This window comes from Oratosquilla oratoria, chromosome 36 (genome assembly GCF_046742065.1).
Source record: "Oratosquilla oratoria isolate Oo_2021 chromosome 36, ASM4674206v1, whole genome shotgun sequence".
Classification (NCBI taxonomy): domain Eukaryota; kingdom Metazoa; phylum Arthropoda; class Malacostraca; order Stomatopoda; family Squillidae; genus Oratosquilla; species Oratosquilla oratoria.
Window position 1 is genome coordinate 274075 of NC_134812.1, and position 14148 is coordinate 288222.

The 14148-nt window shown below is 41.7% G+C and overlaps 1 protein-coding gene and 1 pseudogene across 1 annotated transcript; both read left to right on the top strand.

Annotated features, from left to right (window-relative positions):
* Positions 1-410: 410 nt before the first annotated feature.
* Positions 411-13771, top strand: LOC143018870 (uncharacterized). Its single transcript, XM_076174407.1, has 3 exons — positions 411-480; positions 12172-12368; positions 12885-13771. The coding sequence occupies exons 1-3, from the start codon at positions 414-416 to the stop codon at positions 13053-13055; spliced, it is 435 nt and encodes a 144-aa protein (XP_076030522.1). The 5' UTR covers positions 411-413; the 3' UTR covers positions 13056-13771.
* Positions 3556-10825, top strand: LOC143018995 (uncharacterized; annotated as a pseudogene).
* Positions 13772-14148: the final 377 nt, after the last annotated feature.

Genomic DNA, 14148 nt, shown 5'->3' on the forward strand with positions numbered 1-14148 from the left:
ACACACACACACACACACACACACACACACACACACACACACACACACACACACACACACACACACACACACACACACACACACACACACACACACACACACACACACACACACACACACACACACACACACACACACACACACACACACACACACACACACATCCAACTCCCCGCCCACAAGAGTTGGAGTAACGACTCGAAGCGCAGCGATACTGAAATTATTTCAGCCCTGGGCAGGATTCGAACCCGGACCGCCGTAGTAACAGTCGGGAGCTCTTCCAACCACGCCGCCGAGTCGTGTGTGTGTGTGTGTGTGTGTGTGTGTGTGTGTTTGTGTATGTTTACTTCCAGTATTCTTTTATTTACTCTTTTATTTTCTTCTATTTTTTTTTTCCTTTGGTTTCAGAGATCATGTGGCTCTTCATATTTTGCACGGTGGCGTTTCTGTCCAGCGGAGCACTAGCGCATGCTAGTCATGGTGAGTGAGCGATCTTTTCCATTAAATACTCATTCATCTTGGGACAAAGGTGCCTTTAGAAATCAATGAGTTGTGAGTTGGAATAATACACGGTTTGTGTGGGTTTGATGTATTACAAGTAGTGGTGGTATAAAGCAGAAATACTACTCCACACACCTGTAAGGAACGCATGGTGATCCTAAGTAATATGTTTAACTGACAAACAGCAGTGACGAATATTAATCACAATATATACACTGTTATTCAACTATGGTAATACACAATGTTTTACTTCGACAATTAAAGCAAAGGAACTCACATAAACATTATAGTCAAATGGTGCTGACAGTGTGAAACGACAGATAGAAGTGAAAAAGAAATCAACAAACTCAAAGCTGGTTACCAACGCTGACGTGGGGGTTCGAATCGGGTTCGAGGGACTATTTACAAACGAAAGACAAATTATCACAGTGCAACACTATTACACCAAATGTCAATACATACCAGATTTCTCCTCTAGCTTCGTGAACGAAAAACACTGAAGCAAGCGCTCAAGGGATTCTCTGGCCAATGACTTTTCATTATATTTCGTCTTGTTTACTGTTCATGGGTCAAGGCTCAAGAAACAACATTTCCACGTGATGATCCCCTTGGAAACGGGCGGTTTGAGGGTAGTGAGAAGAGGCGGCGGACGTGGGGTTGAGGAACACCTTGACCGATCACAACCCCCTTGAGCTCTATCCTCTTCTGCCAGAAGAGATTTTAAATAGCGTTAATGTGTATCCACACTATATCGCAGACATGTCGCCGACAATCCCTAAGCCACCTTCACATTGTTCCTCATCAATTACTCCCTCTGTTCCTCTCCTAATTTTCTCAATCAAAACTCCCTCATAATCCTTCCCAACTACACTCAACAAAATGATCCCTCTGAAACTACTACATTCATATTTTTCCTCTTTTCTCTTTTAAAACGGCACTATGCAGGCATTACTCCATTCCTCTACTGCTTTACCCTTCCTTAAACATACATTGATCAGCCTCACTTCACTGCCGTATCGGGTATCTATAAAGTGAACGGAAAAAGTGTAAGGCTATTTTTAGGAGCATGGTCAAGTGACCATGCTAGCGTAAATAGATGCGTCAACTTCAACACCATTTACGAGGGTGCTGGACAGAAGACACCAGATCCGGAAGTAAAGTGTGATCCCTTTATATGTGGTGTTGCACTTTGACATTAATTTGTTTGGTATAAATATCTGGGCTTGCTTATGTTTTACTGCTTGTCTCCATGCTGTGCCCTGTGTTTCGGTGTTCAGTGCGGACAATACGCTGCAAATCGCTAGCTGGGAAGGATTTTGTCTTTTCTGTTTTTTATTTACTTTTTATACGCTGCTTCTCTTTTCTATGTGTTTATTGATTTATTCCTATTGGACACCTTTGGTCTCCTCTGCTTTTGTATATATCTAATATTTTATATTTGATTTTCCCGTTTATATTTTAGTTTGTTTACTTTATGTTATCTTTTTTGTATTTGGTCTGGTTCCCCGGTAAGATTTAGGTAATCTTTGTGCTTGCTATACTGATTTTAAGGTCTGCTATGTTTTACTGTGTCCCTGTTGTTCTATTTAACTAATGGACTATTTCTGAATATTGTATCTTTGTAGTTATGTTGATTTATTTGCAGTTACCAATCCATTTTTCTTTTATTCATATTAGGTTTAACTGGGATTTTTGGTAATGTTTTGTATTCAAGCATGACTGGAAGGATAAGTAACTTAGATGTTTGTTTTCATTTGTGTGTGCTGTGTATATATTTTTTATTTTTCTATTTATTTATTCATTTTTGTGATTTGTTGTAAAAAAAAAATTGTATTTTGTAAAGTGGTGTCCTACCTGGTGACGAATACATATTCGCGAGAGTAACGGTTGCTTGGGACACTATCCCAGCCAGGGTGGCGCACATGCCCCCTTTATATTAATTACCTTTGCTATCTCTGTATATCCCTCAGGACGAACCCCGAACTGAGTTCGAAACATAGGAATAAACTTGTAACAACAAGTCCACGAGTTTACTTACTTTCTTCTAAACAATATTTTCCAGGGCTCCATCGCTTCACACACACACACACACACACACACACACACACACACACACACACACACACACACACACACACACACACACACACACACACACACACACACACACACACACACACACACACACACACACACACACACACACACACACACACACATATATATATGTATATATATGTATATATATATATATATATATATATATATATGTGTGTGTGTGTGTGTGTGTGTATACTGTATATATATGTATGTATGTATATATATATATATATATATATATATATATATATATATATATATATATATATGTGTGTGTGTGTGTGTGTGTGTGTGTGTGTGTGTGTGTGTGTGTGTGTGTGTGAGTGTGTGTGTGTGTGTGTGTGTGTGTGTGTGTGTGTGTGTGTGTGTGTGTGTGTGTGTGTATGTGTGTGTGTGTACCTATATATGCATCTATGTATGTGTATGTATATGGATACATATATGTATCTCGGAAAAAGTGAAAAGCACCCGACTCAGGAACAGGTAATCTAATCCCAACTTTTCGAACTCTGTCCAGGAATCGTCCTCAGGGGTTACAATGGTGAAGCAGTTAATCTTTATTTATATACAAAAAACAAAACATGTGATACACTCGGCGAGGTCATTGCACGGGCTGTTTACATTCTACCGTCACAATTATCCAAGTGACCAAATGTTTGGGATTTTGACCTACCGTGGGCATGGATAAAAAGCCCCTCTCCGCTCCTGGTTATAACCTCTCCTATGTTCTCATCTGCTGTTGAGAGTCTGTTCCGCCCAACCTTTCCCTTACCCCTCTGAAAATAGGGTTAAGTGTGGCGAATCTGGCTGGGAGGAACCATCAACATCATTAGAAGCTGGTGTCAAACAGTTTTGGAACCCGCACATTTCACTGCTATCAGTGAGATTACAAACCTCAGCAGATCTAAAGCGGAAACCAAGCGAGTCTCGTTGGAACATAAGTTCAAATACTGGATGAAGCCAGACCGCCAGTGTCAGAAATGTGGATTAGGGACCTCTACAGTAGAGCCTGAGGTCAGGTTTCTGTCCAAAGGTTTGAACTTCATTGTTCAGGGCGGAGTAAAAGAAGAAGAGTACCAGGCAGCGGCGGAACAAAGAGTCAACTTGATGACATGCACAGTGAAAGCATAAAGAGAGGAGTAATAATTTCATTTTTTCTTAGAGCGTTCCAGGTATGCAGTGAGGAATATATCGACAGAGAGGTCAACTACATTTTCAAAGTGTTTTCAGGACTTGAATACCCAGAAGGGTTACTACATAATTAAAAACAAACAAACAAACAAACAAACAAACAAACAAACAAACAAACAAACAAACAAACAAACAAACAAACACTTAAAACGGTTAAAGGAAAAAGGCTGAGGTAAAGGAGACTAAGGAAGGTGGCTTTATTGTGGTTCCCAACTCCAAGTACGCAGAAGAATTGGGACATCTACTCCGCAAAGTAGGGCTGAAGATTGTCAGTTCATCCAGTTCGGCGATTGATGAAATGGTGAGAGCTAAAGGGAGAAGAGACAACATTAATAACAGCGTGATATACAAGATACCATGCGGCAGCTGTGACCTGAGCTACTTCCGTGAGGCAGGAAGGGGCCTACACAAGCGAACATATGAGCACAAAAATTACCTGAGATACCACTGAACATTCAACGCATTATGAACAAATAAGAAATAACGAAAACCAACCCTGCAGATTCTATGAACCATGTTAAATTATCATTTTATCAGCAATCCTCAGAAACTTTAACAAAAAACAAACGAAAAGATAAATAGATAAAAGTATCAGCCCTTTGAAAATTCAATAAAGGAATAATATAAAAACCTTATGATCCCAGCAGCCCCTCAAACCCCCATACCCCAACCCCGACCCGTCCCCATTGTCCACCTCCAACGTTTCATTGACCTACGGATTGTTCCTCCTTAATTTACAGGTCCTGTGAGCACCTTCGACAGGGTTTCATCAGATCCTTGTAGTTCAGACCCCTGTGGAGAAAACACCAGGTGTGAGCCGGCTGGCAACGCAGCCCGCTGCCGTTGCCTGGAAGGCTATGTTCCAAATGACCACACCATCAAAGGCTGCAGACCACAGTGCACCTCGTAAGTGTTTTTTTTTTCAGCTAATAGAAGGGGTCTCATAGACTAAAAAAACACTTGCTCCTCCAAGAAATAGGTGTGAGGATGGGGTGGGGGGACACTCGACCATCCGAAGCAGTTCGAAGGGGCTTTGTAGTTAGAGTTTGTGCGTTCCAATGAGTACGTTCAGGATGTGGCATACATCGTGATTTACTCCTAGCCATTCTGCCAAATCAACTCTTGTACATGCCTATCTCTTATTTCCTATCTATGTGCTATTTGACATGGTTTTTTATATTTTGTATAAAGTAAAGGAAGTTGCATACTTCAATAGTTATCCCTATATAGGATTATAAGAGCGATTTTTATCAATTCTATTGTATGATACGTGGCAGCGCTTTATCCCCATATTGCCACGCTGTATCACAGGTGAGACAGATAGGATGGGGTGGGTAATTTTTATCATAATCTTGAAAAGTGATAATCGTTATATTATGCAGCTTTCTTTACTATATACAGAATATAATAAGAAAAAATCAAATAGCACATAGAGAGGGAAAAAGAGAGAGAGAGAGAGAATGAGAGAGAGAGAGAGAGAGAGAGAGAGAGAGAGAGAGAGAGAGAGAGAGAGAGAGAGAGAGAGAGAGAGAGAGAGAGAGAGACAGACAGAGAGAGAGAGAGAGAGAGAGAGAGAGAGAGAGAGAGAGAGAGAGAGAGAGAGAGAGAGAGAGAGAGAGAGAGAGAGAGAGAGAGAGAGAGAGACAGAGAGAGAGAGAGAGAGAGAGAGAGGAGAGAGAGAGAGAGAGAGAGAGAGAGAGAGAGAGAGAGAGAGAGAGAGAGAGAGAGAGAGAGAGAGAGAGAGAGAGATAGAGAGAGAGAGAGAGAGAGAGAGAGAGATGTACTAATGTCGATTTGGCACCATGTATGTCATATCCTCAATGGACTCTTTGGAGCGCACGGACCACATTAGAGGCACTTCACAAGGTCCCATCTCGGGTGTCAAGGCTGGTCCCCTATCCCAGGAATCATCAATATCCATCTCTCTTCTTTCTCCATGCCACCCTTATAGCATTTCTCTACCCTCCTCCTAACCACCCAGCCCCAACATTCCTAACTCAAAGGGAATATTAACATCATAGCCTATGATACAAATAAATCAGTGGCAAAGCAGGAAGGCATAGTACTTGCACAAAAGGGCCCGACAGCATGATCTAGTTTATGACTGTTCTCCATCTACTGCTATATTTTGCACTCTTTCTTCCCTGCTCGACAGACATTCCTCTTGCATCCGGTGTCCCTTTCACCTTGTCCATCCACCTCCCTCTTGTCCACTCCCCTCAAGTTTCCTCCATCCTCCTCCACTTTCCACATTCTTTTAGCTAGTCTTTCTCCACTCATTCTTTTCATGTGCCCATACCATCTCAGAATAAATAGAATAAACAATAATGATAAATACTAATTTTTCTTGTCACTAGAGCCAGAGACTGTCCGGATGACATGACCTGCCGGATCCAGAAATGTGTCCGGGTTTGCGAAAAAGGAACTTGTGGTCTTTTAGCGGACTGTGTGGGATCAAACCATCAACCAAAGTGCACTTGTCCCTATGGCTACGGAGGCGATCCCTACACCCGCTGCACCAGAGAACGTAAGTAGACGGTTGGTCCTATTAGGTCACACGGGGTCAAAGCATTAGGCTCAGGTTCTGAGAGAAATAGAAAAAAGGTGTAGGATAATTGTCAGTATTATAACTGTTATTATAATTATTATTGTTATTACTCTTATGACTAGATCGAGTTTTGAAAGTATGAGATTATTGTCATTATTAATATGATTTTTATTATCATTATTGTTATCATTATCATCACCATCATCATCATTACTATTACGAGTATTATCATTTTTATTATTATTATCATTATTACTATTATTATCATTATTATTATTATTATTATTATTATTATTATTATTATTATTATTATTATTATTATTATTATTATTATTATTATTATTATTATTATTATTATTATTATTATTATTATTATTATTATTATTATTATTATTATTATTATTATTATTATTATTATTATTATTATTATTATTATAATTATTATTATTATTATTTATTATTATTATTATTATTATTATTATTATTATCATTATTATTATTATTATTATTATTATTATTATTATTATTATTATTATTATTATTATTATTATTATTATTATTATTATTATTATTATTATCATTACTATTGATATAATTATCATCGTTATAATTACTTCTTTCACAAGCGTGTTCATAATAATAATATATACATACGTACTTTGGTATAGGTATGTATGCATTATTATAATTATTATTATTACTATTGATATAATTATCATCGTTATAATTACTTCTTTCACAAGCATGTTCATAATCTTTACCACCAAGCCCCCTTGATACCCTTCTCAAAATTCCTTTCTTTTTCAAGAAACTGTTGTTCGCTAACCCCCCGTGCTAGACTACAACCTTTGCGTACCCAACCCTTGCGGAGAAAACGCTGATTGCGAAGTCGGTGGACGATTCGATGATGAACGGCCAGTATGCTCCTGCCAACGAGGGTACTTCGGCGATCCTCTGAGCTACTGCGAGAGAGCTGAGTGTATCGGTGAGTAGCTCCTTCACCCCCCCCCTACATACACGGCTCGGTGGTGCGGTTGATAGAGTACTGGATGCCAGTACAGAGGTGCGGCAGTACCTGGTTCGAATCTTGCCCAGGGCCGAAATTATCTCGGTATCGCTGCGCTTCGAGTCATTACTCCAACTCTCGTGGGCGGGGAGTTGGGTGTGTGTGTACGTGTAAGGTCATAGCATTACCTATAGATCGGTCATACGAGCTCTGAGCTCTCTTCTGTGAGGGAAATAGCTGTCGATCACGAGTCCAACAAAGATCCAAAGACCAAGGTGAATACACACCACACCACACCCACAGTGTGGGCAAAGATCGAAGTGTGGGGTCTTTTGAACAATGCTATGAGAAATATTAGTTTTTTTTTTTAGCTCTTTTCCCCATCACTAAGTAGAGTTGGGTTATAGAATTTCTTCAATAATGTAAGTCATAATCTTTTTGAGTAGATATCTTGTGGGAACTATAAGGTTTTTGAGTACAAATGTTACGATGGGGTGGAGTGGCAAAGTAAATGCTGACAAGTTACCTTTTGGTTCACAATAAAGTCGGATGCAGAATCATAAAGAAATTAATATACAAACAGGTCAATATATAAACAAAAAGTAATGCCTTTCATTTACAGATGAAAGTCACTGCTCACTGTTAACGTGTTGACATGATTTATAAAACTTTCAACTATCTCTAAAGAGAAATATTTTCTATTTACTCCGACTACGCGATCAAGGAACTTGGCCCTCTCCTTCCTGACGCTGAACGAAAACTTACTCCTCCTCTTTCTTTTTCTCTTCCACAGACAACAACGACTGCCCCCTAAATAGGAACTGCCAGGGAACGAAATGTATCGACCCTTGCACCCTCGGGAAATGCGGTGATCGGGCCCTCTGTGAAGTTAAGAACCACAATCCTGTCTGTTCCTGTGACCGTGGCTTCACTGGAGATCCCTTGATAAGATGTCGACCCCTCACACCAGGTGAGTCCAAGTTAGTCTTTGGTCCGCTGCGGTTTGCCCTTTGGTCCTCTGCGGTTTGGACTTTGGTCCACCGCGGTTCCCTTTTTGGTCCGCTGTGGTTTGGTCTTTAGTTCGCTGCGGTTTGGACTTTGGTCCACTGTTGTTTGGACTTTGGTCCTCTGCTGTTTGGCCTTTGGTCCTCTTCGGTTAGGTCTTTGGACCGCTGTCGTTTAGCATTTGGTCCTCTGCAATTTGGTTGTCCTTGTTCTACATTTTTTTCTTGGCAGTTTTCTTTCTCCTTCTCTTCCTCACCCTCTTCCTTACTTGCTTAATCTGTACTCTTTGTCTTATTCTCCCTCTATCTCTGTTAAGATACATTTGTGAAAGTTAAAGAAGAGAAGCTAGTAAAAGAAAAAGAATAAAAAAAACATCAAAGCTAAGATATTTGAAGCGAAAGAAATTTTAATGAAAGGAAAGAGCGAAGGAAAGAAGATGCCTTTCTGTATATTTGCTTTCAATTCAGGATTCATTAGAGAGACACATTAAAAAGTCAACGTGGCAACGTCGCAGAAAAACCTACCCACTTTTCCCATATCCCTAACGGTATCACATCAATAATACAGTTTTAGTGGCTCCATACCATCCCACTCTTGCAACGTTGCTACATTTATTCATCCTCATTTGCTGATCATGTGGCAACACAGTTCTGCCACATCTAATCTTCCCCCATTTTCGTTATGTGGTAACACCACTATATTTTCTACTTTTTTTTTCATTCCTTTAACAGATGATTTCTGTAGACCATCTCCCTGTGGTCGTGGCGCCATCTGTAAGCCAGGAAGTGAACGAGCCACCTGTGCCTGCCCCGAAAACTATATCGGAGACCCATTGACCGAATGCCGGCCCGAATGTGAGCGTGATTCGGACTGTGACAGGAACCAAGCTTGCAGAAGGAATAGGTGACTATTCTTATTTTACTTTATTTTGTTCTTTATATTATTCTACCCAATTTCATCTTATCTTATTTCATCGCAAATAATCTTATCTGATTTTGTTTTTCATTTCATCTTATTTTATTTGTCTATATTTCATTGATCGTGTTTTATTTTAGTTTAGTTTTTCTTGGGGATAGCCCATTTCTGTACCAACAGTATATGGAAGGCGCCCATCAAGATGAACCATAGTCGTTCCTGTGACTAAAAAAGGGGTAACTATTCTTTATGTGTTCTCTGCATCTCTCTTACAGGTGCCGCAATCCATGCGTAGACTCTTGTGGAGAAGGAGCCCACTGCGAGGTTAGAAACCATAGGGCAAGTTGCAGTTGACCTGAGTTCTACCTGGGAGATCCCTACACCAGGTAAGCTTGTGTGAGCTCGCAGACTCTCTCCATCACTTAAAGATAACCTGGTCGGTAGGCCATATCGTGCGGACCATGGGCCACTTAGAGACCCACAGAGGTCACAATGGTATCCACAATCCAAAACCTAGTGAGAATTAGCGTATGTTTAGTGATACAGTTCAGTGTTTGAAGTGGCCTCTCCAGAGGGTTAGGGAAAAGCAAGACAAGTGTATGGATACTTGAGGAAACATCTGGGATAACAGTGTTAACCCAAAAGAGGTCGATGTTACCACCCTTCACTCCCCCTCCCACACATACTTTTACACACACACACACACACACACACACACACACACACACACACACACACACACACACACACACACACACACACACACACACACACACACACACACACACACACACACACGCACGCACACACACACACACACACACACACACAACACACACACACACACACACACACACACACACACACACACACACACACACACAAATTCCACATAATCATGAAATATCTTTCTTACACCAAATAATCACGAATTATTTAGGTAGCTGATGGTTTTCTTAAATAGAAAGATCCTCATTTTCTGTTGCTTTCCATCATTTTCTATCACTTAAGAAGAGATGACTGCTGACAAGTGGTCCCCTCTTTCTACTACCTTGTGACATAGAAACAGCTAACACTTATACAAAGTAATCTACCGTTTCTTCATGGAGAGAACTAGAAATGGACTCAAGGACCGTTGCCATTCATCATGGGGCCGTAGGTGTGTGTCAGAGAAACTCTAGGTAGCAATAGTTGCATGGACACATACGTCCTTCATGCTCTTGTCTATTACAACCTCAGTCTCTTCTCCCTTTTTGTCTTTTCTTACGATGTTCCTCCTCCGTGTGTTATGGTCTTTCTCCTCGTCTATTCTGATAATATATTTCCTCTACAGGTGCTACCCTGAGTGCACCAGACACGAAGACTGCCAAAGCAACAAAGCCTGCATTAAACTGAAGTGCGGCAACCCCTGCGGACCCGGCATCTGCGGCGAGGGAGCTGATTGCAAAGTGGAGAACCACCAGCCCATCTGCTCCTGCCCCAAGGGATACACTGGTCATCCCTTCGAACGCTGCCGTCCCTTCAGTAAAGGTACTTAACTCAGGGGGATTTCTCTTGTTTGTTGTAAGGGTGGAATGGCCGCGCATATTTTAATTCCATTTTTCGGCTTCGAGCTTCGCGAGTCATTCATTTACCCGCGTGCTATATTTTTCAGTGGCTTTAATTTTTACGAGCCATCTATTTTTGCTGGGCTTTTATGGTTACATTGACCCTTTATTTCTGTATGCCTTATTTTTATATGCTTAGAGTAAACTGCTTAAATGATAAAGGAAAGGAAAAAGAGTACAAGAAAAAAACTGAGAGAAGAGTGGGAGTGAGTGAAAGATAAGATAAAACTAGTAGTGGGAATGGTTCAAGGAGGGAGTCACAAGGTGTGCGAAGATATTGTGTGGAACAAAGAGGAGAGAAGGGAATAGAAGGAAAGGTAGTGAGTGGTGGGATGATGAGGAAAAGAATGTTGCAGAGGAGACTTGTTCCGACAACGGTGTATGGGGCAGAAACATAGAACATAAGAGAGGAAGAGTTTAAATATATTTGAGATGAAATGACTGAGAAATATGGTACGGGTTACTAGGGTGGATAGAGTGAGAAACGAGGAGTTGAGGAGGAAAGCGAGAAGGGAGAGGGAGTTGAGTGATAGTTTTGATGAAAGAGTATTAGGGTGGTTTGGACACCTGGAAAGAATGAGTGAAGAAAGATTAGTAAAAGAGGTGTGGAAGGCAGAGGTGGAAGAAGTGAACATGAGGGGGCGACCAAGGATGAGATGAATGGATGGTGTAAAAGTGAAATTGGAAAAGAGGGTAATGCCTATTGAAGAAGGAAGGAAGGAAAGGAGAAGACAGAAGATAGGGATGAGTGGAGAATGGTTGAGTATGGATGATGCTGTGATGCATGGAAAGGAGTGGGTGGGGGATGGGGAGGTAAGGGAGTATGCGTGAATATTTTGAAGCAACCCAAAAGGATTTCTCTCCGTCTTCTTCTTTTCTGCATAAGGGAACGGAGAGGGGGGTCGCCGATTGAATGAAGCGGCCTTGCTGTGATTGTGCTGTGTCTTGCTACGTTGTTTCTGACCCAGGGCAGTGGGCGAGATACAGGGATGACCCGTCATCCAGAAGTAGCCAAGAAAAGAGGGTGGGAGCGAGGGGTTGTGAATGGGAGTGTAGTGCGTGGGGATGAAATGGTGGGGAGTGGATTTACGCCTTTGGTTTTTGCTACCTCCCATGTAAGGGGGAAAAACCGTTGGTATATGTATATATTTTAGCGAAATTTTACACGTGCGAATTGAAATAAGACTATCTGTATTCTGGTAATAGGAACTAGAGGTAACAGCTGATGGGTTGACTTACCGCTTCGGAGAGTATTTTCCTTCATCGCCGACCATTCACCAGCGCTTCTGCCTTTGCAGAGGGCCTGTGCACCGGAGATACTTGTGGAGACGGTGCCACTTGCGTGACCGGATTTGACAGAGGTGGTAATGTCCGTCCCGTGTGTATTTGTCCAGAGGGCTACATCGGCAACCCGTTAATCAGCTGCAACAAGGGAGAATGTGAATCGCATAATGAGTGCCAAGACAATGAGTCCTGCGATCAGTACCTGTGCGTGGTAAGTGGCCATTCTGGAACCAATTGCTGGCTGGATTAACTGGGTTGGGTGGTCAGATCACTGAAAGGATGGAAGAAAAATATGATTGAAATAAAATTTCCTGGTTCATGATGTACCCAGGACATTAACCCACTTCGGGAATTGGCCAAGGGCATAAAACAACACCAATTCACGAAGTGAGTATATGTCCTGAGGCTGTGGGAAACTCAGCATTTTTCTTTATGATGAAAGGATTGATTTTATACCAACCTGAGCTTAATGTGTACGTATTTACCTAATTGTACTTAATTGTATTTACTTAATCATAGCATACGGGAAAGTAGCAACGCTCGTGGGGTCCTGATTGTTACTCTATAATTTATCATACCTTGTTTCAAATTTATATATGGTTTCAACTTGGGCTATATCCTTGCACGCGCGCGCGTTAGTGTTTGTATTCATACTTGTAGCATGTACATCCCCATATGCACAAGAGTCAAAATAAAAAAAAAGTAATTTGGTTCTTCCTTCTTCCAGAACTCTTGTTCCGTGAATGGCGAACCCGTCTGTGGAGAAAACACTCTGTGTACTGTCAAGAATCACATTCCAGTCTGCTCCTGCCGACGTGGCTATGAAGGTAACCCACGTGAGAGATGTTACCCCAGGTCAGGCTCAAGCAATTGGGTACGTGCACGATTTGGCTATTAAATGCGTCTTCCTCCATCGCGCCTTCGTCGTGGGTAGAGAAGGCCTGGCGCAATAGGGTCAACCCCACCTCTTCGTAGCTCCTACCACCATCGCCACCCGCCCGCACCCAACACATATACGCAGAAAGACGCCATCTCCAAGGGGAACGAAAATGCACGAGAGGCTCCTCCCACATCGACGATAACTAACCTCACATTGCGCAACACCTTCGTCACACCGGCACCTGATTGGCTGCTGAACCCAAACGCTCAGTGTAACAGCCAATCTGGTAAGACGTAAGAAAACATCTCCACCACACCGGCATCTGATTGGTTGTTGAAGCCGAACGCTCAGTGCAACAGACAATCAGGTAAGACGAAAGAAAACACCTCCATCACACCGGCATCTGATTGGTTGTTGAAGCCGAACGCTCAGTGCAACTGCCAATCAGGTAAGACGTAAGAAAATACCTTCATCACATCGGCAACTGATTGGCTGTTGAAGCCAAACGCTCAATGCAACAGCCAATCAGGAAGGGCGTAAGATACGGCAGTAACGTGAGGTTTGTTAATGAATACAATCGCTGGGACGGACCAACGACCGAAACCAAAGCGACACTAAATATCTGCACTAATCCCTTATGTACAGGATGGTACATCTCCCCCATTTCCCCTCCCCCAGCTGTCGCCAGGCGATTTTATTCAGCGTCACATGACACCCACCCACCCTAACTCTCGGTGCTGTAGGTGTCAAAACTATCTCAGTCTCAAATCTCGACAAGAGCTCATCGGCCTGGCCTCTGGGGATGTTCACACACATGACGATCTAGGGAGGATAAGGTCGGAAGCGAGGAGCGAGACCCAGATTCCACTTTTCAGCTGAACAGAATCGCCTGGCGTTATTCAAAGCCTCTAAATGCGACAAAGCGGCTTCAAGATTTAACTCAATTTCTAGATAAAAAATATTGGACTTTACAAAGTCTCAGCGTCAGGTCAGATTAAAGGAAAAAGAAAACAACAAAAGAGAACTCAAAGATAATAATATAAAGTCCATTAAAATATTTTCTACAGCGCGTAACCTCTTATCCATAAACCAAAGTTATTAGTTTTGCCTA

What these genes read in the sequence shown, in the direction of transcription:
- LOC143018870 (XM_076174407.1), top strand. Translation starts at nt 414, where the DNA reads ATGTGGCTCTTCATATTTTGCACGGTGGCGTTTCTGTCCAGCGGAGCA. An exon ending in ACTAGCGCATGCTAGTCATG is followed by an intron (nt 481 to 12,171) that starts GTGAGTGAGCGA and finishes CTGCCTTTGCAG; the next exon opens with AGGGCCTGTGCACCGGAGAT. An exon ending in GCGATCAGTACCTGTGCGTG is followed by an intron (nt 12,369 to 12,884) that starts GTAAGTGGCCAT and finishes TCCTTCTTCCAG; the next exon opens with AACTCTTGTTCCGTGAATGG.